Genomic DNA, 27,614 nt, shown 5'->3' with positions numbered 1-27,614 from the left:
CTCACAAGCACAAGATCCTAAGTTCAATCCCTGATACCAAAAAAAAAAAAAAAGAATATGGTGTCAGTGTATATCCATTTAGCTATAAATGTCTCTAGTTTCTTGTTTTTTATGGCTGAATAGTACTTCATTTTATAGAAAAACCACATCTTCTTTATCCAGTCTCCAGTTGATGGGCAGTTGGGCTGTTTTCAAGTTTTAGCTATTACAAACTGTGCCGCTATAAACATGGGTGTGCATATATCACTGTGGTGTGATTCTTTTAATTCCTTTGGAAAGATACCCAGCAGGGGAGTAGCTGGGTCAAATGGAACCTCTAATCCTAGTTCTTTGAGGTATCTCCATATTGATTTCCACAGTGGTTGTACCAGTCTGCACTCCCACCAACAATGGAGAAGGGTTCCTTTCTCCCCACAACCCTGCCAACATTTGTTATTGGTTGATTTCTTAATAGCAGCCATTCTTTGGGGGGTGAGGTGGAATCTCAGTGTTGTTTTCATCTGCATTTCTCAAACAATCAGTGATGTTGAATATCTTTTCATATATTTATTTGCTGCTTTTACTTTTTTGTCTGAGAAATGTCTGTTCATTTCAGATGCCCATTTTTGAATCAGGTCTTTATATTTGGGGGGTCTGACTTTTTTTAGTTCTTTATATATTCTAGATAGTAGACCTTTGTCTGAGGAACAGTTGGTAAAAATTTTTTCCCACATTGTAGGTTGTTGCTTAACTCTGTTGGTGGTTTCTCTTGCACTGCAGAAGCTTTTTGTGGGGGGGCGGGTGTTACCAGGGTTTGAACTCAGGCCCTTGTGCTTGTGAGGTAGGAGCTAGAACCACTGAACTAAATCACTGGCCCCCGCAGAAACTTTTTAATAAGATGAGATTCCAGTTGTTGATTCTTTTGCTAGTACCTGTCTACTGAGGATTTGTCCATAAAGTCTTTTTCTATGCCAGTGTTTTCGAGAGCTCTACCTATCTTAAGAGGCAGTTGCCCCATGGTGTTTTAGCCAAGGCTGTCCCCATGTCCTCCTCAGTAGTCATGGAGGACCTACCACGTGATAGGGAAGCATTCACTAGGTGAGGCTACACAAGGCCAGAGCCAGGGAACAGCTTACTTATTTTCACAGCTTTTTCACAGCAAGGCCAGCCCAGACATCTCCTTTTCGCACTGCTGGATACCCCCTGTTGCCTTTTGGGGATTCCTTCCAGCTTCTGGCTACTTTGAGCACCACCCTTGACGGCTCCAGCAAACAAATGCCACCAAGATGTCTTGCTCCGAAATGAAATGATCCCATGCACTAATTCTTATTAAGATGGTAGTGACTTCATAAAGGATCTCTCCCCAAAAAAGTAATGCTCAACCCAAAGATTGAGTATTTCATGCATCTGAGGTCAGATTTCAGCTATAGGACACCAGAATGTGAAGGATATTTTTGTTTGGGCGCCTCCCCGTCTTCCATCCTTCTAGGGGCCCACCAAGGCACTTTTACACTCTGCTTAGAAGAAAGCTGGCCCTTGTGGACCTAGCAGGCCTAAACTCAGTCCCAGAAAAGATACACCAGTCGTCTGAGCATCAGGTCCAGTTGGACATGGAGGGTCCGGGAGCCCCAGGCTCTCTGGGGCCAAGTGTGCGGCGCTGGCCACTGTCACGGGACACCTTGAGGTCAGACACAGTAGGGGGACAGAGAGACGAGCTAATAAGGGCCAGGGACAGAATGTTTTCCCAAAAGCTTCTGCCTTGAGAAGTACCCCGCAGACTTGACCCCAGAGGTCCATGGGAACCTGCTGTTTATGGACATCCTTATTTGGAGTCTTAATTCACCCATCCTTGGTGGCCCGAGTGTCCTGACACAGACACGGTATCAAGGCTCCCTGACTGTGCTCTCTGCCAAGGCTGCTTCATTTCTGATATCCCTGACTTCCTTTCCCCTCCATTCTCATCCTTGTGACACACGCACAGCCCTCTCCTCTCCCCTAAAACAGAAGAAGGGTCAGACACAGTGACACGTGCCCCTCAGTGGGTCCAGATGGCCCTCTGTCCCTTGCCAGTGCCTGTCGCTTAGTTCTCACAGGCTCAGCCAGCCACAGTCAGTGAGTTTGCCAGGAACCCTCCAACATGGGAATATTCCATGAGTGAGGATGAGGAGGGTGCTCTGTGGACATGCTTTAAAATGCCTACAGGAGTGGGCTGTGACAGCCCACACCTGTAATGCCAGCACTCGGGAGGCTGAGGCAGGAAGATCTTATGAGTTCAAAACCAGCCTGAGCTACATAGTGAGAATCTGTCTTCAACAGAGTCTTCAACAAAACAAGAGCAGCAACAAAATGCCTACCACATTTCCAAAAGTGCAGCCACTTCTGTTAACACTCATTTGTCCCCACACTGAATGCCCCAACCCTGAGAATCGCCTGTCTTTGTCGTGCTCTTATTGAATCTCCTCGCCTTGCTGTACTCTGATTTCTCTCCCTTCCTCCTCTGCCCTTCTGTCCTCTCAGCCTCCCCCACTTCCTCTGTGGGTCTCAGAATCCTGTGCAGTTCTTGGTGCCGTTAACGCTGCTGACACACTGATTTGCTTCGCTGATTCTTTGCGGGATTGTTTGTCTGTGCGTCTGAATGACTGGACACTGGCTGTCCTGCTCAGGGGAACGTGAAAGCACGCTGGCCATTTTGTAATTGGTCTTGCGCAGTGTGTGTTTCTGGCAGGGAATGGCACCTGGGGGGCCACAGTTGCAGCTGCATAACAGAATGAATCCTGAGGCTTAAGCCACTGCCAGCCACCTGAGCTGGTCGCTGTACAGCTAATAACACAAGCAAGTCACACCTGGCCACCTTCCACCACTTAGCACAAAAGGACAGCATAAGGGACAGCCAGAAAGCAGCAACCCCTGACCCCTGCACTCCCCACCTCTCCATCAGCTCCCTTGGGGCCAGAGATCTCCTTGAGGGGAGGGCTGAGGGGACATTGCAGCTGCCTGCCAGTCACTACGAAAGTAGAGACGGTCGCTTCTTTGTCTCAGTCTGGAGAAGCAGATAGAAGCCCAGGGTTTCTGGCACACTGGCATGGGCTGGTAGGGGCTGCTCTTTCTACTCCTAGCCCTTCCATCTTCGAGCTCTGCCCTCACCTCGTTCCCTGGCCTTTTCTGCCCAGGCTTTTTGCCTTGGTGTCCTCTGTCTGCAAGGGTCCATTTCAGTTGTGTCACTCAGCAGAGCCAAAATGGGAGTTCTGCTTAAAAACTGCTTTCACCTACCTGTATGTCCTCACTTACTGTTAATCTGAGCATCACTGATAGCCTGCCTCTGCTTCTGTGCATCCCAGCTGACTTGTGCGTGTGTAAACTGCACCGCTCTTAGCAAATAGCCGCTTTGCTGAACTTTATAAGGCCTGTAGCTTAAAACATGTTTTGCTTTAACCTCCTTAAAATTGCTCCCCTCATGAGCACTCCACAGCGAGAAGGCCCCACCTGAGGAACTAGGATGTGCGGTTCTCCTGACTAAAAGAGGGAATAAAAGGATAACGAGAACCTACACATCTAAAACCCAAACCTGCTGGCTCCTGGCTCTGGGGTCCAGAGTCCCCAGACGCCCAGGACTCCCGCCATTCCCAGTTCTCTGTCACTGCCGTGACCTCCACTGTCTCACAGCAGAGCCCCAGCCCCTCCGACTTTTGCCACACCACTTCTGTCCCGACAGGACTGGCTCTGATGTCCTGCAGATCAGACCTAGATAAGGCTGCAGACAATAAAAGCGAAGAAGCAGAGTTTGGTGGGAGCTGGACCAAACTTTCAGGTGGTTTGGAATGGAATTTATGCCAGATTCTCCTGCTGAGTTCTTAACAAAGATTTAAGATTTTTTTTTTAAAAGGCAGGAGTGATTGCGGCAGAACAGTCTGTCAAGGTTCACATGTTCCCGCGGTGCTGCTCTGACCCCTGCTTTAGAGAGACGTGGGTCATTGGTTCCCTGCCGTCGCAGCCACTGTCCTGAGGGCAGCCCTTGGAGGGAGGCAGCCCTGTCCTGCATGGTCAAGAGCCAGCCTTCCTGGAGCAGCATCTGGAGGTCATCTGCCTCTTTTAAGGCTAAAATTGATGGCCTTCTAAATCCCCAGAAAGACAGTGCAGTAGGACAACTGGGAAACATTCCGTGGATTCTCACACCATCCTGGGAAGATTCCTCCACCCCAGAGTACCTCTCTGTTGGCTCCGATATTCCCCCAGTGTCATTCTTCAGCTTCCTCAATGTGGCCTCCAGCCCCACAGAAAAGGGATAGGGAAGAGGAATTCCAGAAACAAAAGATTTTATCCTGTCAGGTAATGTTTCCGATATGACTCTGAACTGAATTCCAGACAAGATCTCCAGGTAGCAATCCAGTTCCATTCCTATGGTCACTGCTAGCTACGCCCTAAATGTTCTACAGCATGGCCATTGTCTTCAGCTTTCTACTTGCCCGTAGCCTGGAAGCACTAGCCCACCTCTGCCTGAGATATGAAAGTATAACCTTATTTCATTTATACTAATTGCACGAACAAATTCAATTCGTTGCCCCCAATATCTCAAAATCCTTGAAAATTACGATTTGTATAAAATAGCTAAAAGAATTGGCTGCCGAAAAACATCACACTGTGCCAACCATTAGTGGAGACAGTGCTGGACTAAAACCCAGCCATGTGCTGGGGTTAGGAAAGAGTTCTGCTGGCTCCCACAGAAGGGCACGGCGGGCAGGTCTCCAGAGAATCTCACTGCCTTTCTTCCCCAGGAAGTGCACAGGTAGAGAAACTATAAAGCCATGCAGAGGAACAAGGTGGGGGGGGGGCGCTGGGAGAGGGCTAGAGATTGACGAAGCTGTTTTTCGGGCTGCAGAAGAATTCAGGAACTCGTGCTCAGTGCCAGACGCCATGGCTCCAACCTGAGGGTCCAGCCTCCCAGCTCCCAAGGGATTCCACCTGCCTCTGAGCAGGCACAAAGGACTCGCTTGGCCATGCAGGGTCACCTGGACAGTGTCCCACCAGGCAGCCACATCTCGGTGATTGCTTTCTGATGTCATCATGGTGATTAATTTTGGGGACCAGAGGTCTGGTGAGCAGTTTATGTGTGCTGTTAAGGGCAACCCTGCTCCAGTAAATGAGAAGTATGCCCTGAGTACCACAGCCTTTGAGGCTCAAGAAAAAGTGAGCGTGTGAGTCTGGACTCTGGGTGAGGCCTGCTGTCAATGCCTGGGCTGCGAACTCAGCACAGATCCCAGGGACCACTAATCCTTCCTCCGTCTGCCACCGACAGCTCCTCCTGACTGTTTGGGAGACTCATCATAAGGCCTGTCAGAGTACTGGATATTATTTAAAATAATAAAATAGTAACAAGATGATGAGACCTAAAGCTAAGTATTGAAGTAAAAAAAAATGATTTAAGTAGATCACATCTAAATGGTAGCATTAAAACCATCAAGAGAAAAGATAGCTACGACAAATGTTTAAACGTCCCAAAGAAGGATCCTGAATAGTTGAGATAAAATAAAAGTTTGGTTTTGTTTAAAGGCTACAGGTGGGTCTGGTTGGACCAGGAGCCAGCGAATGCTCTGAGTTGTCTCCATGTTGGTCCCATGCAGATGACCTTCCTGCATGTGCCCATGGTTCTTAGAAGTAATGGGCGGCTCTGATAATTTTCAGAGTGGAACTAGGAGAAGTAACAGACAGGCCCCCTGGGAGCTCTGCCTGTTCGCTGGCATTCTGTGGTGCAGATGAGTTGCCTCTGGCCCTCCCATCCCCAACCTCAGCAGATTCTCAAACACACAGAACTCCGAGTTTGCTCACACAGGGCACGAGCCCTGGACCAGCCAGAGGTTAGGAAAGTGACCATCATGGGGACTGTCACACTCTAATTGGAAAGGGAGTTTGTGTGCTTTGACAAGAAACTTCCTGTGTGCGTGTGTGTGTGTGTGTGTGTGTGTGTGTGTGTGTGTGTGTTTATGTTCAATGTTATCCCCCTTGCCAAAGCCTAGCAACCCCAACCTCCCGGATTAACGTGGCAGCTGATAATCCTTATGAAGCAGAAACTGAAATCTAGAACGCTTCCTGTAAATGACTAGAGAAGTGTCCCTTTCCTTGTTTTACCTCACCTCACCCCATATCTCCACCGTTCCTCAAAAAAGATCATCCAGCTTTCTATGAGAATTTGTTTTTAGTTTGGTTTTTTTTTGGTTTTTTTTTTTTTTGGTTTTTTAAGAATTTGCTGAAAAACTTGTTACCGAAGAAGTGTTTTCAGGATGGAAGCAGACGTCAAGTTGTGCACATTTTCATCCTTCAAGCATTCCGTTACATGTTTTCCTTGTTTTTACCTTAAAATCTTAGAGATGCAAGGGTAACCATCTGAAAGTGGAGAGTAAAAGCAAAGTGACGGCTTGTAGAAGGAGTTAAGAGCACCGGCAGTCAGGGCCAGCCAGGGGCTGAGCTCCATGTGCTGCAGCCCCAAAAGCAGGGCGTCTTCCCAGAGACAGGCACAGGGACCCGTGAGAGGATTGGCCCTAGGAGGCCCACTCGAGCTCATGCCCCTAAGTGAATTCATAGTCACACAAAGAAACAATTTCTTAGGGTGTTGATGAGGTCCTAAATTGTGTGTGGGGCTTTCAGGATGAAAAGGCGAGTACATTACTTCATGCCTCAGGCCACAGCTCTGCACACCTGTGGACCCACAGCTAAGCAGGGCCCCGTCCCACGTGAGTCTCAGCTTTGAGAACCAGCCCCTGCTGGAGACAGGCTTGAGGGCCACCTCCTTAGATTCCCCTGTATGACAACTAGAATCAAGCCTCCTCCTATACCAGGAGTTTTCACCCTCAGACTGCTTTCCTTAAATGTCTGGGGAGGGATAAGTAGCGTCCTTCAGCCAGCACTGCTTGGTCTGACCCAAAGCGCAGAAAGCACAGCCCTTGGTGGTATCTTAGAACCCTCGGCTAACTGCAAACAAACCTCCACCCACACAATCCATAATCTGTAATCTTACTGGAATGGGTGTGAGTTGCTGAATTCATGACCTTGAGGATTCCTGTTAGACGTGAAGCCCAGTAACACGGGCCCATGCGTGGCGGTGTCCCAGAGCCTGCTGGGCCCATGCTTCTGTGCTTCTTTCACTCATTCCCGTGTGCCCCCTCCTTCCACCGTGTCCTGTGTTACCCAAGACCTAGAATACCGGGCATCTTCGTTGGAGACTCATTACAGCTTATCTCTGTCTGCCTTTCTTTAAAGCCAGCTGAACATACCCAATGCTCTCCCTCTATGGTAAGACTGACCCTCCAGACCACGCTCCCAGCTTCTGTGACCCCTCTAATACCCCCACTCTTACCCACCCCAACTTCCAGGGTCTCAAGGGAGCCCAGCCCGGCTCCTGTTGCATGTGACCACCATGTCCGTCGTGTCCCTGCCTGCCCCTGCCCGCGTGAGCTGTGAAGGGCTGTGTGTGTAACAGTGCTCTCGTACCTCTCTGGGCTGCCTTTGGGTGGTCGTTCACTGTGATCTTGACTGTCTGACGAGCCACTGGGAGAGAATTGGACCCCTTCCTGTTAAATATCCCAAGGATTCACTAGTTAAAATCTCTGGGCTAAGTCTAACCAGGGAAATGGGCAGGGGGCGCTTGTGAAAGCTGAGGTAAGGGCCTCCAGGGAAAGGAGTGAGAGATGACCCAGCCAGGAGTCAGACAAGCAGATGATGACTTCCTGCTAAGCAACGTTCATGACTACCTGCCTCCCTTGGGCCGCAAGTGTAAAGCCACTGTAAAAGATGTAAATTGAGACTTGTTATTGAGAGGGTGGATAAATTTCTCTCTCTCCACCCATGTGATCCTTTGGATATTTGTAAACTCCTGAAGTGTTACCCACTTTTACGCAGCAGGCTGGAAGCAGGAAGACAAGCTTAATTAATTGAGCCACTCCTCATATTGGAGTCCGGGGTCTCCTTTGGGAAGTAGAGAGATGTGGTGCGACCTTTAAGTCTCCTTGAAACAGCCTGTCCTAGAAGGCTGCCATCAGACGCTTCAGACTGGGCCAAGTGTGAGGAAGACCACTGGGTTGATTCCCGGAGCCCCCAAAATCTCAAAGACCAGAGGAGAGAGCAGATGGATCAGAGGTGACTCCCGGCACAGCCTACCCCCACCTGGCCACACTTCTCAGGGACAGCAGCCACTCCCCTCCTCAGTGCGCTGTCACAAAGAATGTTAGAAGAAACTGTCCTGCCCCATGGTCCTGTGCTCCTCCTCCTTCTAGGGCCGCATCAGGAAACTGGAAGGCTCTGAAGAGAGGCCGAGCGGCATTCACTTGTGGGCCTGTGGTGCTTCCGGATGTCCCGGGGGACCCACTTCTCAAACTCTCAGCGCCCATGGCCAAAGCCCACACTTAAGCTCATTCTTTTTTCTCTTTCCTCTCCTGAACACCATGCATTTGACAGCCAGGTTATAAACCCTGAGCCTCCTCCGCCTGCTCCTCTGAGAGAACAGTGCTGCTTCTTAGGAGGGAAAGTGGGATCTCAAGGAGATCCAGCGGTGACAGAAACACAGAGGTTAAGGGCATCAGAGACTTCAAGTGCTCAAGGATAGAGTAAGGGACACTGCCTGTGGTTCCCTCCCCAGGCTGCCGGCACCAACAGGTCTGTCTGTCCCCTGCTCTGAGGGAACAGTAGGAATGACACAGCTCCAGTTTTGAAATATAAGAAATATTTCCACTCTCACCCAATTGGAGGTTTGGAGAAGCAGGTACAGTGCCCTAGTGTGGTTTCTGAGCTGCCCGCTCTGGGCAGAGCGGGCTTGTTGGTCTGTGAACTCCACCCGAGTGGTCCTGCTGCCTCTGGGTCCCCTTCTCTGAGTAGGTGTGAGGTGAGTGCCCCTGAGCCATCCAGCCACACCCTGTGATCACCGAGGCCATAGGTTAGAATGGAATGGGCTGCTGGGAGACTGCAGAGGGGCATGGCTGTTGGCAGGGAGGCCTGATCTGGGAATGATGTAAAAGAAGGCAAGAGGAAGGTAAAGCAGAGAGGGCTGAAGTGGATCCCCAAACAACCCAGGGGCCCCTCCTTTTTGAGGGGTGTGGGATGGGAACAGTAACAGGAACCCAAAGGTCCGTTCTCTCCTGGTGCCGCCAGGGCTGGGTGAGCTGCACTAGCTCTGGGGAGGGGTGGGCTCCCCAGTGCCCCCAGCTCTCTGGCCCTGCAATGCAGCAGCCAGCCCTGTGGGCAAGAGGGGAGGTCTGGTTCTTGTTCTTAGGCCTGGAGGCAGAAGGTGACAGTCAGCCTGCCCTTCCCCCAGAGCCTTGGCCCAGTCAGTGCTCCCACCCCCAGGCTCCTCCCACAGCTAGGCTGAGCCTCCAGCCGGCCAGCAGTCCTCAGCAGCCCAAGCATCACGATCCCACCTCAGCTCACTGTGGCCTCGACGCCATCCGCACCCTTCCCCTTCCGTCCAAGACGCCACACGAGAGAATCCACAGGAGCAGACCCATGGTCGCCCCATGAGGGACCCAACTTTTCTAGGACTCACTGGAAGGGATGCCTCCCGTACCTCCCCTTCCCTGACTGTGCCCCTGGAGAGGACTGGAGCCTCCTGGTGGCCCCAGGAAAGAAAGGGATAGAAGGACACCAGCCTCTGAGCCTTCAACAAAGGACAGGGCTGCAACCCGGACACCCCTCTAGCATGAAGCAACACCCCACCTCCCAACCTTCCCCTGCAGCACCCGCGGCAGGAGCCGCGCAGGTCAGGGGTGACTCGAGAAGTGCTGCAGGCCGCAGCAAGCAGAGAAGAGACCCCTTCAGGGGTCAGTGCACCCTGCCCCAAGACCCCCAGTACAGTCGTGCCACCACCTGGGAGGCCACCATTGGCCATCCAGCCTTCTGGCAGAGAGCTGGATCCTGCTCAGGGTGCAGGAGCCTCAGCCAGGCCAGACAAGAGTGGGTGGGCTGCTTCCTCAAACCCAGGGACAGCTCCCTAGTGAGTGTCTGTGGCTCCACTCGGGGCATCAAGAACTAGAAATGAAGGACAGGAAAACGGGGCCACAGGCTCTGGGCTTGGGCACCGACTGGCTCACGGCTGGGCTGCCAGCCCAGAGAGGGTGGACACTGACCTCCCACCTGTGCACCGGCGAGGGGGGATGGGCAGAAACCGTCTAGTGCAGCTGACTCCCACCCTAGCCTGCCTCCCCTCAGCCAAGGCTGCGTTTCTCAGAGCGCCCTGTCCCTTCCTGCCCACCTCTCTCTTTCTGTGTTAACTGCACCTCCTATTGCCAATGGCTTCTAGAACGCAGAGGAAAACTCCCGCATCTCCATCACTTTCTTCCGCCTCTTCCGGGTCATGCGCCTGGTCAAGCTGCTGAGCCGCGGAGAGGGCATCCGGACGCTGCTGTGGACCTTCATCAAGTCCTTTCAGGTAGCCTGAGCCACCACCAGCACCACCCCTGCACAGCTGGCAGGAGGCCACCTACTGGATGACCCGGGCTCCACCGAATGGGAGCTGTCATGGGGAGGACTGCAGGATTCCAAGGCCCGGCTGGCTCTTCCTCCTTGCCTTAGTAGCTGTGTGACAGCAGCTTGCTTTGCTTGTCCCTGAAATGAGAGGGTAAAACTAGGCCTGTGGTTTCAAAGCTGGCTCCTGGAGCCCCAGTGCTGCCTCAAAACCTGGGTTCAGAGAGGAAGGAGAGGAGGGCAGGCTGAGAAGGTTTTGCTTTCTCCTCTCATTTGTGCACTAGGCAAAGGGATTTTGTAGAAATGGAACAAACTGGGAAAACAGGGGCCCAGATCATCTGCTAACCTCTCCAGGCCACTCTAGCTGCAGCATTTCTGGACTTTCATGACGCGTGTTTCAGCCACATCTACTCACCCTACCTGTGTGTGTCCCTGGCCCAATCTCGGGACTGTGGTGTCACTCCACTCCAGGAGAGTGGTCCCCTCGTAGGGCAAGGATTGCCTAACCACATGATTAATTCCATTTTCTCTGCCATGGTTTTCCGTCTGTAAAGAGAGAATCCCAATGGCCCCTGGCCAGCTCTGAGGAGCGTTATGTAAGTGTAAAGTTAAGAGAAGCAAAGCTGTGAGGTCACCTGGATTCCTCAGAGATGATTGAAGAAACTCCCAAGAGTGTTCCCCCAGACCTGGCCCACAGGCAGGTTTCTCTCCTCCAATGCAAATACCACGCGAGATTTCCCAAGACAGAGGCCAACCTCAACAGTGGCTTCTGTGTTCCCCGCCCAGGTGGGTCCAGGCCTCAGGCCGGAAATGGAGTCCGTCTCTGGGCCAGGCGTCCCCACAGCAGCTGTGGCTGCAGCCAGAGGAGAGGTGATCCAGGATCCAGTGCTTGCCCTGTTTAGAATTCCTCCCCAAAGGACACCCTCCAACCTAGAGCCACCCAGGGTCCATGCTCCTCCCACCAGGCCAGGCTGACTCCTCACTTTCCAATGGGCTGGGGCTCACCTCTCTCTCAGGTCCCTACTCAGCCCCAGAGGCAAAAACACCAGGCTGACTGTGGAGGAAGGAGACTTGAATGTGGAGCCCAGTGCTACCACCAGACTATCATACAGTCTTACAGCGCCATCTGGTGGTCTCCAGTGCTTCCAGCAACACATCTCCTTAGGGGCACCCATGCCCAGCTCCCTTGGCTGTGGCTCTAGAAAACTCAGTTGTCTGAGCTGCTAGACAGATAACATGTGAGTGAGTAAAATGTATGGAGCCCTACTATACACGAGCTGTTGCATTTGGCACTATAAAAACTTTAAATCATTTAAACATCAGAAGATCCCTGAGAGATCATTATTATTGTCCCCATGTTTCAGAGAGAAAACTGAGGCTCGGAGAGGTTATGTAATATGCCCAAGCTGCCATAGCTAGAAAGTGCAGGGATAAGCTGGGTGTGGTGGTGCACGCCTGTAGTCCCAGCGCTCAGGAGGCTGAGGCAGAAGGGTCACTGTGAGTTCGAGGCCAGCCTGGGCTACAGAGTGAGACCCTGTCTCAAAAACCAAGAAAGAAAAGGGTGAGGATAGCATTTGAGCCCATTACCTTTTTTACATTTCTCCTTATTACATGTTTCGTGACACCGTAATGCTTTCTCCATTCGACTAGTGGGACAAAGGTGAGCCATGTGAAGAAAGAGTCTGAGCTGCCTCTGCCCCGCCGTCCCAAGGACTCCTTCCTGTACAGATATGAGTCAGAGCGGGAGGTTCCCCACCCTCTCCACTGTTCTCGCTGAAGCAGTATCACACTGCACCCATGAATCTGCAGCCCACTTTTAAATCAAGCCAAGGCTGGCTATAGCTCAGTGGCAGAGCACTTGCCTAGCTTGTTCAGGGCCCGAGTTCCATCCCCAGCACTGAAAAAAAAATAAGTAAAAAGCTGAAATGAGAGGCCAGGGCCCATGTCTCCAGCTCTCTCCAGGGGTCCTACACTGCCACTGGGCTCTTGGCAATTGCCCCCCAGCTAGGGCCAGGCAACAGTTCCTAGCTGCAGAGCCAGGGACACTGTGCTTTCTTGAAAAGGATGTGGCCAGCCTGGCTTTGGGCCTCATGACGTCCCTGTGCTTCCTTCTAGGCCTTGCCCTATGTGGCCCTTCTAATAGTGATGCTGTTCTTCATCTACGCCGTGATCGGTATGCAGGTAGGAGGACACCACACACCCACACACACACACACACACACTGAGCCCCTGTGCCTGTTTCATCTTTCCCCAGCTCCCAGCACCACATTCCCTGCCACCCTGCTCTCTTGCTCTTGTTCCTGACTATTCTCCAGGGTCACAGGAACCTCCACACATGCAGATCCCATAGGTAACTGTGTGAATGGCCATAGGCAGCCAGGAGACAAGGCTCAGAGAACTCTTCTTCCCCTTGGCCCTCGCCTGGCTTCTGCAACTGGTAAAGAGAAAGAACACTCCAGCGTGAGGCAGTGGGCCTTGGGAAAGAGCAGCCCTACTCGGAGACAGTGGGAAGGCCATGTCCATAGCTGATGGGCCTGAGAATCCCCCAAATGCAGTGCCACTCAGGAGTGTGTGACTGGGAGGGAGAAGGAAGGGAAGGGATGTTACATATTACACTGCCCCAACACACACACACACACACACACACACACACACACACACACACACACACAGTGGTTTTCTGGGACCTACCCTTACAGGTGCCCACTGCATCTGTCTTTCTGGAAACCAGACTTCAACCTCTCCAGTTCTCCAGCTGAGCACCCCAAGGCCAGACTGGCAGCACCCCATCCCAGCACTGCACACGAGCTTTTCCTCAGCACTCCACCCCAGGAGCCAGGAGCTTTTCCTCAGCATCTTCTAGAGTAAATTTCCCTGCCTGCTCATTGCAGAAGGACCCAAAGGTTCAAAGGCCAAAATCCTTTGAGATTAAAAGAGCTACCCTGATACCTAATAAAGGGAAGCAGTTTCTAGGAAAGCTTGGCTTTAAAGGGCCAGGGGAAAAAGAGGCCTCTGACTTTAGGGATGTGTTAAGCTTATCCAAGCCCTGAAACTCTCATCCCACTCACTTCGAAAGCCAAGAACCCAAATTTGGAAAGAGTGCTTGAGTGTTTAGAGCTAAATGGCAGGAAAAAGAAGACCAGGACCCCAGTGTCCCTGCCTAGAAGGGAGGTCATGGTCTTGGCATCCACTGCTCTCAGCCCCAGTCCCTTGGGCTGTAGTGAGCCTTCCTGAGGGTGATGGACACATTTCTTCTTGTGTGTCTCTACAGTGGGTATGTTGGTCAGCTTTCTATCACTGTGACAAAATACCCAAGATAAAAAACTTTAAAGAATAAAAAGGTTATTTTGGCTTAGTTTCAGAGGTTTCAGCCCATGGTCTGCTGGTTCCATTGCTTTTATGCCTAGTGAGGTGGAATCATCATGAAAGAAGAATGTGGTGAAAAAAAATCTGCTCACCTAATGGCAGTCAGGAAGCAGAAGGAGATGGAAAGAACCTGACAGCAAAGGGCTGGAGACCAGATATAATCCCCAAGGCTATGCCCCACTCCCTTCCACTAGGCTCTACCTCTTATGCCTACCACCTTCCGATAATGCCAACAAATTATGAGTCCATCAGTGGATTAATCCGCTGAAAACATGAGACATCAAGGGATGCTTTAGATTCTGACCATAACAGTAAGGAATTAAAATCCAAGGCAGGAGGGTAACCAATGCCTGACAGGTCACACTGGGAGACTGTTAGGTGGATTAACCAGTCCCAGGATCACTGCAGCCCCTAGACCATTGAACAATGGTTGAAAATTAGGACCCTCTTTTTCCCTAGGTCACTGAATTCCTCTTCCTTCCTTCAGGTGTTTGGAAAGATCGCCTTGAATGACACCACCGAGATCAACCGGAACAACAACTTTCAGACCTTCCCCCAAGCCGTGCTGCTCCTGTTCAGGTGGGTCTCCAAGGACACACCGCACATGCACACACACAAACACACACACACACACACACACACTTTCGTGGTGTCCCTGTAATCCGGGTGTGGGAAGAGTGGAACTGCCTTCAGGGGCCCAGGAAGGGAGAGAATGGGTGCTTGCTCTCCCTCCCCTAACTGGGAACCTGGTTGTATCCTTGTTATTTGTGTCACTTGCCACGAGCAACCACCCAAAGCCGTCAAGGTCGATCTCTAGAGTCAGGTGTGGTAGCACACGCCTGTGATCCCAGAACTCAGGAGGCTGAGGCAGGATTGTGAGTTCAAAGCCATCCTGAGCAACTCAGCCAAACCTATCACAAAGTAAAACTTTAAAATGAGCTGGGATATAGCCCAGTGGTGGAGTGCTTGCCTTACGTGTGGAAGGCCCAAGGTTCCATCCCTTGGTGGGGGAAAATCAAAGGTGGAAAGCAGCTGACTTGGAATTTGAATAAGCTTAAGGCCTGGGTTTGAAACCATGAGCCACAGATTCTTTATAAAATAAGTTCGGGTGTTGATCACTATGCTAAGGTATGTTCTGTCCACTGTGTTGACTGCTTATGTCCTCCCACACCTAGTTTTATCCTCACTGAAGCCAGCCTTGCGTCCCACACCTCTTGGAAAGCCACTACCTCAGGAATGGTGGGGTCGGGGTGTTCTCACACTGCCCGGGAGTGAGTCCATGCCTAGCCTGCTCCTTCTCTCTCATCTGGCTCCTTTCTCCCTCTCACTTTCCTGCTTAGCACAGCCCAGCACCCTGGGAGCCCACGTATTCCAGGGATGGCAGGTGAAAATTAGTCCTTCTTCCTAGCCCTGGAGCAGATGGTTTCTAAAGTCTATCCTAGCTCAGATATTCCACTCAACCGTGGCGCAAGGAGAGGCCGTGAACCCTCTTCTATCTCCAGAGGGCCCAGGACCCCTCTGTCGGACAGTCCCACCTTCACCTTACTGTGCCCCTTTGCCCCACCCAAGCTCCTGTTTCATTATTGCTCACAATACATTATATCCCTAAGCATACTGGCCTGACATTACCACTTCCCTGAGATCATAAACTGTCAGAACACAAGCACCACTGTAAACTGCTTTTTCACAACACTTGAGCTTGTATCACATTTACGTAAGTGATTTGGACCCAGATCTTAGACTGATCACTATCTCCCCTCCTTTCCTAAAGACCTGATGACAAAAGAAACTTTCGAAAGAATAAATCTATAGTTTCACTGAAAATAGAAATAATCAAGCAAGAGTGCTATAGGTGGGCAGGGGATTTAGCTCAGTGGCACAGTGCCTTCCTGGCAAGTGCAAGGGCTGACTTTGATCCCCAGTACCAAAAAAAAAAAAAAAAGGAGTGCTATAGGTGAGCCAGGCATGTTGGGAAATTTCTAAATGTAAGAAAGCAGATAAGAGCTGAGGATTTAACTCAGTGGCACCGCACCTGCCTCACAAGCGAAAAGTCCTGAGTTCGATCCCTGGTACCAATAAAAGAAAAATGAAAAAAGAAAGAAAGCAGATGACATTCAACTCACAAAGCAATAAAACCTGAGAAAAGCCCTACCAGACAGGGTGGGACCCAAGAAGAAGGAAGAGAGGGACAGGGCTTCTCCAAGTGCAGATACAAGGCACAGGAGAGGCCTAGGCCATAGCCTGGCCCCCCTGGTTCCACGGAGACTTGCATCTGGGGAGCCTTTGCTAATGCTCGCAAGCTGGAAACCACACCTTACAATCACTCTTCTTTGGTATTGCGGGGTCTGAGAGGCACAGCAGGACCCCTCAGGGAACCTACCTCCAAAGAGAAGTCACCTGCCTGGCCTCTCTTCCATGATCCCCAGGGAGGGGCCTGGGATGAGGACTTTATCCAGATAAATGTAAACTGGACTCAGTCACCAAAACACTCAGAAACAACCCCAAAGTATATAGGGGAAACCAACTTCAAGGAAGAGAGGTATCACACTCAACTAAGACACAGGAAGGGAAAGAGCTGGAAGACTTGAAAATTAAAATAATTCATATCCTTAGAGAGACTAGAGAACATGACACCTGTGCAGTTAGATGTACAGTCAGCAGCAGCAGCCATCATTACAAACAACAAGGTCAGGCCGGGGATGTAGCTCAGTGGTGCCGCCACCTGCCATGCAAGTGCAAGGTCCTGAGATCGATCCCCAGTACCAAAAAGCAAAAATAAAAAAAAAATTAAAAAAAGAGCAAGGTTTACTTGGAGAAAGGAAAATACGGTGGTTGAAATATTTTTAAAAAGCAGATGGGGATGAATAGCAGAATACAGACAGCTAAGAATGAATTCATGAGCCAGAGGCCAGCCAGGGGTTCTCTCATTCTGTGGCCAAAGGACAAAGAGACTGAACATATGACAGAAAAGTTAAGATCTGGAGGATGGAGTCAGAAAGATCACCTGTGTAATAGAAATTCTAGACAAAAAGAACAGGAAAAATGGAGAGAAAGACGGAAAGGGATGATCAAATAAAATGTCAAATAAAGAGAAGAGCCTTCAGGTTGGAATGAACAGGTCAACCAAAAAATATCCTTAACTGTACACACCAGGAAGACATTTAAGAATGCCCAGAATAAAGAAACTATCTTACAAGCTTCCAAAGTGGATAAACAAATGATCGGGAAAAAAGGAATGTTTTGAAACTGCTTTTTCCAGGCTGGCATTAGCCTGATACCAAAGCCAAAGATGCTGTAGGAGACAGATCAATATTTCTGATGAACACAGATGTGAAAGTTCTAAACAGAATACCAGCAAACTCAATGCAGCAGTACATCAAAAGCATCGTTCACCATGATCAAGTGGGATTTAAATCTGGAATGCAAAGATAGTTCAAATCATGGAAATCCGTAAATGTGATACAGCACCTTACAGAACGAAGGCCAAAACCAGGTGGTCATCTCAATAGATGCAGAAAAGGCATTTAACAAAATTTACCAGCCTTTCAGGATTAAAAACTCCAGTAAAATATACATTGAAGTCAGGCACCTCACCACAATAAAGACCATATATGTAGAGCCCAAAGCTAACATCATACTGCATGGCGAAAAGTTAAAACCTTTTTTGTGTAAGATCAGAAACAAGACAAGGATGCCCAGTCTTGCCACGACTCTCCAACATCCTACTGAAAGTTTTAGCCAGAGCAATTAGACAAATTAAAGATGACCAAGTAGTAAAGGAAGAAGTGAAATCATCTGTTTGCTGATTATATGATCTCATATATAGAAAATTCTAAAAAAAAAAAAAGAAAAGAAAGAAAGAAAGAAAGAAAAGAAAATTCTAAAGAGTTCACCTGAAACCTAGTCAGTAAAGTTTCAGTTTACAAAATGAGTCATAGTTTTTTACTCTTAACAACACTGTAAAAGAAATTAAGGAATCAATCCCATTCACAGTAGCACATAAAAATAAAATTTAACCAAGGAAGTGAAAAATCTGTACACTGGAAACTATAAAACACTCATGAAAGAAGTAGTGATGAGACAAACTGATGGAAAAGTATCCTATGTGCGTGGACTGGAAGAATTAATAATGTTAAAATTTCCATACTACCCAATCTAATCTACCAATGCAGTGCAGTCCCTACCAGAATTCCAGTATCATTTGACACATAAATAGAAATAAAATCCTAAAATGTGTACAAAACAATGAAATACCCTAAATAACCAAAGCAATCTACAATTAAAAAAATAAAAGAATAAAGTTGCAAGCATTACACTGACTTCAAAATCCATTACAGAACTATAGTTTGGTTTTTTTGTTTGTTTATTTGTTTTTGTTTTTTGAGACAGGGTCTCACTATGTAGTTGAGACTGACCTGAAACTCCTGTGTAGCCCAGGCTGGTCTCAAACTCACAGCGATCCTTCTGCCTCAGCCTCCCGAGTGCTGGGATTACAGGCTTGCGCCACCACACCTGGCCCATTACAGAACTATAGCAATCAAAACAGCATGGTAGTGGCATAAAAATGGGCATATTTACCAGTGGAACAGGCTAAAAAGCCCAGAAATTTATTACCCTTTCTCCCCTAAAATAAGACCTTCCTGGAAAACAAGTTCTAGGATGATTTTAGAAGAGGTATCCCCCGAACATGAGCCCTACTATGTATTTTGGAGTAAAATCTATTAACATTTATAAGACAATAAGAAAATATATAGTTTACAGCCTAAAATACTATAAAGAAAAAATTTCCAAAATCTTAATAACAATTTGGAAGTAAAATCACGTATCACTTCACTGAGGTAGGAAATGAGGTAGTAAAGGAATAGGAAACAGGAAACCATACTAAGATTCTTTTTGTGTCTGGAAAGAAGAAACAGATAGTGTATAATTCTATATAACTAAGCAAAAATTGTGTATAAATACATGTGTTAAATATCTAAAGGCTAACAACTAGAGAAATATAAATGGAGTGTGTACATTCCAAACCACTAGAAGAGAAATGAGTGCAAAGAAATCCTTAATAATTGATCAAAAAGAAAGAAGGCAAAAGGTAAAATAATTTTTAAAATAAATATGGAAATTAAGACAACAAAATAAGAAGCAATAATAAATATATTAATGATCACTAGGAAATTAAGTGAGTTAAATTTCTCCACTAAAAATTAATACTGTAATGCTGGCTTTAAGAATTCTAACCCTAGCCTATTTATAGTAGAGACAATCAACAAAATGACCCAAAAAGAATGGAAACAAAGGGATGGAAAGGAATACAAGACAATGCTTATAAGACAGATGTAGCAACAGCAATACCAAAAGAAATAGAATTCCAGGCGAAAGCGTTAAACAAGACAAAAAAGGGTACTTGGGTATTGAGAAAAAATAAAATCCAGCAAGAATATATAACAGTATAAAAAGTTCATGAACCTAAATAACCAAAACAATCTTTTGCTTTAAATGTATCTTATAAACCCTAATAGAACTATACGGAGAAAATACACACGTAGTGGGAGATGGAATGCAGCTCACAGAAAGTGATAGATCAGATATACCAAAATAGAAAAAAGGATAACATCTAAGCAGGATAATTAACAGACTTAATCCAATACATTTGTCCTCAACAATAGCAAAAGGACACGTTCTTTTTAAGCATCCCAAAACATTCATAAAACTTAGCAACATTTAGGTCACAAAGACTAACAAATTCTGAAACTTCTCCTGACTTATATATAGCAAAGTAAGAAATTAACCATAAAAACAATACCGCCTCCAAAATCCATCCATTTAAAATGTTTGTCACCCATGTAAATAACTCAAAGTTGGAATGACAATTACTTAGAAATGAATGAGCACTGTTACCCTATATATAAGAGATGACAAATCAACACCAAAGCAATTCAGAGCCTAAAGTTTGTTTATTCTTTTAAAAATTGCATAGGCAGGTGGTGCATGCCTGTGATCCCAGCTACTTTGAGACTGAAGAAAGATCACTATTTCAAGCCGAACCTGAGCAATACAGCAAGACTCTGATTCGACTTTTAAAAAAGAAAGAGAGAGAGGAAAAAAACTAGGGACTTAGGTCAAGGCTCCCTGAATTCAATCCCCAGTACTATATTTCTTATCTATATGATCTGTATGATGAGATTGAAAAATATGATGAATGTTTAAATTTTTTTTAATTTGTTATAGTAAAAGACCCCATGAATCCTCCTCAAAATACTCCCTCTTGCTTCAAACACACTTAAGCCATCATTCTTGCCACTTTCTGAAGTAGATCCAGAAGTCCTCTTTCAGGAGCATCAGTAGTTTTGCTGTGGTGGCTGGCTCAGTTTTGAGTTGACTCAAAATGTTTACCCTTCGTAGGCATTTCACCTTTGGGGAAAAGCCAGAAGTCACACTGTGCCCAGTTCAGCGCATAAGATGGATGAGGACACACTAGTGTTTTCACAGGCCTGTCTCTCTGTTGCATGACCTGGGCAGGAATAGTCACCTTAGTTTTGATCACACCTCATAAAGATACTCATGAAAGAGAACTTCTAGAACTTCTTCAGAAAGTGGCATGAACAACTGGTTAAGTGTATTCAGAGAAAGAGGGATTAATGACAGTGAGTCTTTTACTGTAACAATTTTCTTTAAAATTTAACATTCTCGGGGCCGGTGATTTAGTTCAGTGGTTGTGGCACCTGCTTCACAAGCGCAAGGACCCGAGTTTGATCCCTGGTACCAAAAAAAAAAAAAAAATTAACATTCATAGCATATACCCATATATAAATATGAAATAAGCTAATAGATGACATAAGAACAACAAAACAGCCCCAAAGTATGAAAAACTGCACTCATAAAAACAAAAGCAAAGATTAATAAAATACAAAACAAAAAAATACATTCTATCAATAAACCCTAAAGCTGATTCTTTGAAAAGACCAATAAATAAATAAACTTTTATCAAATCCAACTTTTAAAAAGATAACAATATCAGGTATACCGAAGTCAACATAATTATCAATGTGAAAATGACACTTACAGTCCTCAGAGAACTTCATGTCTCTTTTTTGTGACATCACGGAGGTGACCAGTCACCTCAAGACGCAGCTGAATAGCATCCCAGCCACTAGCCACCAGATACTCATTGAAGTAAAAATTAACACAGATTTTGTATCTTTTGTGACAAGCAGATGGCCACAGAAGTTGCTGGTCATCTGGGTAAAAAATGGAAGTGTTATGTGATCTGAATCCCAGTGGGAACGACAAACAAGGTTTCCCGAGAAGTGTGATTGTGTGCGCCTGCACCTCTCTGTTACAGACCGAGGAGAACTGGAGATAAGCAGGTACCAATCTGCTCAGGGTCACATTGTGGATCTGAATGTCCTCTCTCTGGTTACTGTGAAAAACAGGGAGAAGGGTGCTCCTGAACTGACTGTGCTACTGTGTCTCATTACCTAGACCCCCAAAGAGCTAGCAGGATCCACAAACTTTATAATGTCTCTCAAGAACATGGTGCGCACTAGTATGCTGTGAAAAAGCCTGTGTTTGTTAGGTTTCTAGCACTGTAACAAAACACTGTGAAAATCAGCTCATAAGAAAGAAAGATTTCTTTGGGCTCTCAGTTTTAAAGGTTTCAGTCCATGGCTGCTTGGCCCTATTGCTTCTAAAGCTCTGATGACCTCCCTGTAGCACCACAGACGGGGACCGAACCTTCAATACATGGCCTTTGAAAGAAACTCCAGATCTAAACTATAACAAAGCCCTGAGCAGGAAATGTAAGAAATCTAGTACCAAGGCGTCCATAATTCAGCATCTTGCTACTGATACTCACCGGAGTATTGCCCTGAAGAAACAGCATAGTAAGAAAAATAAGCAAGAGGCCAAAATATACTCAACTTTGGGCCAAGGGAATGAAGGAGACCAAGGAAAAATGTCAGGGACAGATTGTCAAGAGATGGAGCCATCTTCTCCAAGACCATCTACCTCTAAGACTGAGTTAAAAATAAGATTTCCTAAGAGTAACAAGCAGGATCAGACCATAAGTAATAAAAAGGGTTTTTTTGTAAAGAGAGGATTATGAGTGGTTTATGTCAATATATTTGAAAAACTAAATGAAATAGATACTTTTATACAAGGAAATACGAATTATAAAAACTGTATGAAGAAAAAACATTAAAACTAACTAAAAAGGCAGTGATGAAGAAAATGTAAATTTAGGAAACAAAATATTTATGTGATTATATATTTTTTTTACACACACACACACACATACACACACGCACACAATTGAGTATTATTCAGCCATAAGAAAGAATGAAGTTCTGTCATTTGCAAGAAAATGGATGGATCTGGAGACCACCATGTTGGGAGAAATAAGCCAGACACAGACAGACAGTGAGAATGTAGATGAAAGACTATTATTAGACAAGAGGAAGGAACTACAAAGGAGGGGAGAAGGATAAGGGTGGGTAATAGTGGGGACAGATGTGAGCAAAATATATTATATACATGGAACCCTCCAAAAGAACTGTGAAACTGGAAGGGAAGGAGAGCAGGGGAATTATGGAGAATGCAGATGATCAAACTTCTGCCAAAATGAAACCTATTTGTCTCAGAATCAATAGCAAGAATGAAAAGAAAACCTAAATGAATGGGTTACAAATAAAATAAGACTTTACCAAACTCAAATACTCATTCACGTTTTCATAGATGTAAAATATTTCTCTGGGCTGCCACAGATTCAGCACCTCAAGACCATGAAATAAAATGGAATAAATCAGACACACATTTTAAATGTTGTGTGGTTTCTCTTCTGTGAGAAACCCAAAATATAAATAAAGAGCACAATAAAGGGTAGGTAATAGGAAGTAGGGATGTCTTTTTCAAATGGGAAGGGGAACAAGATATGGAAAGGGGAAAGGAAAGGGTTTTTTTAAAAAACCAAAGAGAAAAATGGAGAAGGGGAATAAGAGTTGGAGGGAGCAGGAACAAACAGGAAGGGGCAGGGATAAAAAAAGAATTAAGATGTATTATGTACATGTACAAACTCCCCAGAGTAAATGTAATCATTATTTACTGTAAGTATGCACTGTGCTAATAAAAAAAAAAAAGCTACTTACTTCAAGTTTACTCAGGCAAAGCAACCTTCTACTCCCCAGAGTAAATGTAATCATTATTTACTGTAAGTATGCACTGTGCTAATAAAAAAAAAAAGCTACTTACGTCAAGTTTGCTCAGGCAAAGCAACCTTTGGTAAGATGTTGGTTGGAGCCACTGTAAAATTGAAAATCCTCTAAATAAATAAATGGCATTACCTGTAATAGAAATTGAAAAGCTAATCAAAATTTAGCCTCCAAAAAGGCCCACTGGGAATTGTGGCGCACAGCAATAATCCCAGCACTCCTGAGGCTAAGGCAGGAGGATAGCCACAAGTTCGAGGCCAGCCTGGCTACATAGTGAGACTCTGTCTCAGAACAAACAACAACAAAAGGCCCAAGATCTAATATTTTTATTTGTGAGGTCAACCAAACCATCAAAGAATCAGTCATTCATATGTTCTGTAAATTTATTAGGAACAGAAAGCAGTGGGAAAGTTCCCTGCTCATCCCAGAAGATAAATATTATGCTAACACCATTAAGGAAAGGAGAAAAAACCAAGGAGTTGTAAAATGAAAATGTGTAGACATAACTCTCATTGTATGAAGACAACAGGCTGGTACAAGTAGAAAATTCAAGCAACTCAACTAAAATCCGTGTAACAATAAACAGGATCAGTAAGGGGAGAGATTAACAAAGAAAAAGAACTCGTAATAACTTATTAGTGAGTATAATGGACAGGCTCTTTTCACTGTTTCTAGTTAACACTATTTTGCAAGTTTTATCCAATGTAATAAGAAAAATAACTGAAAGGATAAGATGCTAATCAGAAGAAACAAAAAACGTCAAAAAAAATTGGTTGCCTGTGTAAAATAGACAAAAGAAACTACAGATAAGTCACTGAAACTAAGAAGAGAATTCAGCAAATCTGTATATAATGCCAATTCTTCTACATTATAGCTAGCTGGTATAACTTTATGGTGGAGGGGTACCGGGGATCGAACTCAGGTCCTTGCGCTTGCTAGGCAGGCTCCAGAACCACTGAACTAAATCCCCGGCCCCTGGTATAATTTTAAACTATAACATTTTTTGTTTTGAGATGGGGTCTTGATATATTACTAAGGCTGGCCCTGGACTCCCGGGCTTAGTCAGTCCTCCTGCCTCAGCCTCCCAAGTGGCTGAGACTACAGGCACATGCCACTAAGTCCAGCAAACTGAACCATTTTAAATATACAAGAAGATCAAGAAAATACCAAAAAAAAAAAATGCAACAAAAGGTGTCTGTGGGAAAATTATAAAATTTTGTTGAAGACGCTGACTCAGGCCTAAATAAATGGCTAGATGTACCTTGTTCACGGCTGGAAGATTCTGTCATAAATACATCACGATTCCCCAAGTTAATGTGGTTTTTTTGTTTGTTTGTTTTTGTTTCTGTTTTTTTGGTACTGGGGATCAAACTTGGGTCCTTGTGCTTGCGAGGTAATGTGTGTTTTAATGTAATTCCAATAGGACTCTCAACAGGATTATTCATAGGACTTCGCACACTGATTCTTATCTGGAGACCCAGGGATTTAGTTCAGTGGGGCTGTCGCCTGTCTCGCAAACACAAGGACCCAAGTTTGATCCTCCGTAACAAAAAAAAAAAAAATCAATCTAATCTGTCCATGAATGAAAAAGAAAATGAATAATCAAGACAAATGTTTAAGAACAACAAAATAGAACTCACCTTCTATGAGAGCAAGTCCTACTGTAAATTATAGTAATTAGGACCATGTGGCAGTAGGAACCAATGGGCAGATAAATCAACAGAAGAGAATGAAAAGTCTAATACAAGACCTACACACCTGTAGGAACAAGAAGAGATATTTCAAACTAGGAGGTAAAGGGGGACTATTTAATAATCAGGAAAAAATTACAAGCACACTTCTATCTCATACCAAAACAAATTTCAAGTTAATGACTATTGTCAGAAACAAAATTTTAGAAGCTTTGGAAGAACATAATGGAGGTTAACTTAATGTCCTAGAATAGGGAAGAACTTTTAAAGTGAGCTGCAAAAAGCATAACATAGAAAGTAAAAAAATTATAAATTTGACCACATTATAATTTAAAACTCAGGTTCAACAAAATATACCATAAAGCTAGAGACAAGCCACACCCTGTAATGCATATTACAAAGAAGTAACAAGAAAAAATGTATAAAATACCCTAGAAATGAACACAATAGAAATAATCCATGACTCAACAAACAAAAATATGAATATGCTGTTCAACTGAAGATAAAATCAAAATTGTCAAGCCACTATTTGCGGGGGACACCGGGGATCGAACTCTGAACGTTGCACTTGCAAAGGAGGCTGCAGAATCACTGAGCTAAATCCCCAGCCCCACTGATCATTTTTAAACCAAACCAAAGCAGCAGTGAAATATCACTTCGGACCCATGAGATGAGCAACATTCGTGATGATTCACTAGGACCAGGAGTTGAGGGGCCTGTGAAGTGATGACGCCCCTCCCACGACCACCATAGCAGGCTCCACAGGACAGGCGCTCAGGGCGCAAGCGGGGCCTAGCAAGGATGAAGTCACACAGCCCTTCACCAGGCAACTCCACCTCCGACCTGATGCCCACGCAGGGCTGCATGCTTATTGCTGTGTTAATCCTGGTAGTGAAAAACCTAAATGTCTCTTAGCAAGAGAATGAATGATTTCAAGGGCATGGTCATAGAGTGAACTCCTGTATCGCAGTTAAAATGAAAACTAGAACAAGTGAGCAGGGAGGATACAACTGTAAAGTTCTAGAGCATCCCGAGTAACACTGCACATTTGCATATTTAGCAAACCTATGTGAGCATTCAGAGGGTGATGACGACCAAATTCACCTTAGTAATTCTTTTGGGGGGTAGAATGCCCAGGAGGCTTCAACACACGTGAGGCTGAGTGCAGGGTTGTGGGGTATCTCGCCTCTCTGCCCCAGGTGTGCCACGGGGGAGGCCTGGCAGGACATCATGCTGGCCTGCATGCCAGGCAAGAAGTGCGCCCCGGAGTCCGAGCCCAGCAATAGCACGGAAGGGGAGACGCCCTGCGGCAGCAGCTTCGCCGTCTTCTATTTCATCAGCTTCTACATGCTCTGTGCCTTCCTGGTAAGTGGCGGTGGGGCTCAATGGCACAGGGCTAGAGTGTGCAGTTTCAGGGCAAGCCCAAGCCCCGGGGCTGTGCAGCTCGGGGTCAGGCCGCCCTGCGAGGGGGGCTGTCGTGGGGAGACTTAGCGGGAGTGTCCAGCTGCACTTGGCCAGAGCAAGCTCAGCCAGCCTCCTTCCTGCCCATTCTTGGCTCTTGTCATGGTGCTGTGTCCCAGAGCACAAACCGGATGTGTGGAGGCCTAATGGGAACTTATATATTTTTGGTACCTTGTAGAGTGACAAAGCCACCTCTGTCCCTGATAGCCCTCCCCAGTCGAGAGAAGCTGTGTGGCCTACAGGTGGGGTTTCTCCCGCACAACACTCAGGACAGCAGTGTCAAGTTCACATCCAAGAGACCCAAATGCTAGGGCCTGTGTTCTAAACCCTAATGTGTTGCTGGTATTTAGAAATACTGGCCTCTGGCAGGCAAGGTGGACTCAGGTGACAAGGGTGTAGAAAATCCTCATTGTACGAACTGTTCCCTGCAGATCATCAACCTCTTTGTAGCTGTCATCATGGACAACTTTGACTACCTGACAAGAGACTGGTCAATCCTTGGTCCCCACCATCTAGATGAATTTAAAAGAATCTGGGCAGAATATGACCCTGAAGCCAAGTAAGTCCTACAGGGAAATCTGATTCTCTGAGCTGAGAGAGGGGATGGAGTGACCGTACCTGTAGCAGAGATCCAAGATAGGTCAGCACGAGTAGAGCAACGTGCAACACTGAACCATGTGAACCAAACTCCAGGGTGAAGGGTCAAGGCCAGCAAGCGGAGGCCAGGGACCTTTGACTAAGAGCAGCATATCAGTTAAACGGAAGCCCAGGAGATCCTAGTGTCAGGAATAAATAGTAAGTACATACAGAAGGCTATTTAGGGCCAGGGAAACCTCAACTTGCACACCAGGCCTCAGGTGTGAGGAAGCCCTCGTTTATCGATCACCTCTGATTGACACCCAGGCCTTTTGGTCAGATGGTTGGTTGATCCACACAGCAAGTACAGGTTGAGAGTTTAATTTCACTACTAAAATCCCTTCCAACTTGGACAAAGCACTGACAGAAAATCATGCATGAGCACCCCTGTGTGTGTGCGTGCATGCGCCTGTGTGTGTGGATGGGTTTGAAGTTTTGCTAAATATGCCGAAGTCTCTACCGCTTTGACCAGCAGGATTGGGCCACGTTGAGTCCCATATTATAGGTGACCCCACCTCCCAGACCCTGGCTGCTGGCTCTGACTGCCCTTCCCCTCCTCCCCTTCCCCTCTAGGGGCCGTATCAAACACCTAGATGTGGTGACCCTCCTCCGACGGATTCAGCCTCCTCTGGGTTTTGGGAAGCTGTGTCCTCACCGCGTGGCCTGCAAAGTAAGAGACGACCTGGGTTCGTGGGAGGAAGAGAAAACGCAGGAGGCAGGAGGCACTTTTGTCTTGTCACCTTGCGTCCAAGGTGACCCCTTAAGGTGATCCCTTAAGGGAGTAAAGAAAACACTTCTGAGCCTACAGAAATGACCCTGGGCCAGATTACATTGT

The 27,614-nt window shown here is 46.5% G+C and overlaps 1 protein-coding gene across 1 annotated transcript in view; it reads left to right on the top strand.

The window, feature by feature from the left end:
• Positions 1-27,614, top strand: part of Cacna1c (calcium voltage-gated channel subunit alpha1 C) — a 712,468-nt gene that overhangs the window by 660,918 nt on the left and 23,936 nt on the right. Inside the window, exons 33-39 of the mRNA XM_019208417.1 lie at positions 7,231-7,263; positions 10,259-10,387; positions 12,538-12,603; positions 14,276-14,367; positions 25,882-26,047; positions 26,575-26,702; positions 27,353-27,449. Of these exons, the coding sequence (XP_019063962.1) occupies positions 7,231-7,263; positions 10,259-10,387; positions 12,538-12,603; positions 14,276-14,367; positions 25,882-26,047; positions 26,575-26,702; positions 27,353-27,449 (711 nt within the window). The remainder of the gene's footprint in view (positions 1-7,230; positions 7,264-10,258; positions 10,388-12,537; positions 12,604-14,275; positions 14,368-25,881; positions 26,048-26,574; positions 26,703-27,352; positions 27,450-27,614) is intronic.

The sequence above is a fragment of the Fukomys damarensis genome, unplaced genomic scaffold (assembly GCF_012274545.1).
Source record: "Fukomys damarensis isolate Sample0158 unplaced genomic scaffold, DMR_v1.0_HiC HiC_scaffold_5, whole genome shotgun sequence".
Lineage (NCBI taxonomy): Eukaryota > Metazoa > Chordata > Mammalia > Rodentia > Bathyergidae > Fukomys > Fukomys damarensis.
Note: the sequence above shows the minus strand (reverse complement) of the source record. Positions and strands in the feature narration are given on the sequence as shown.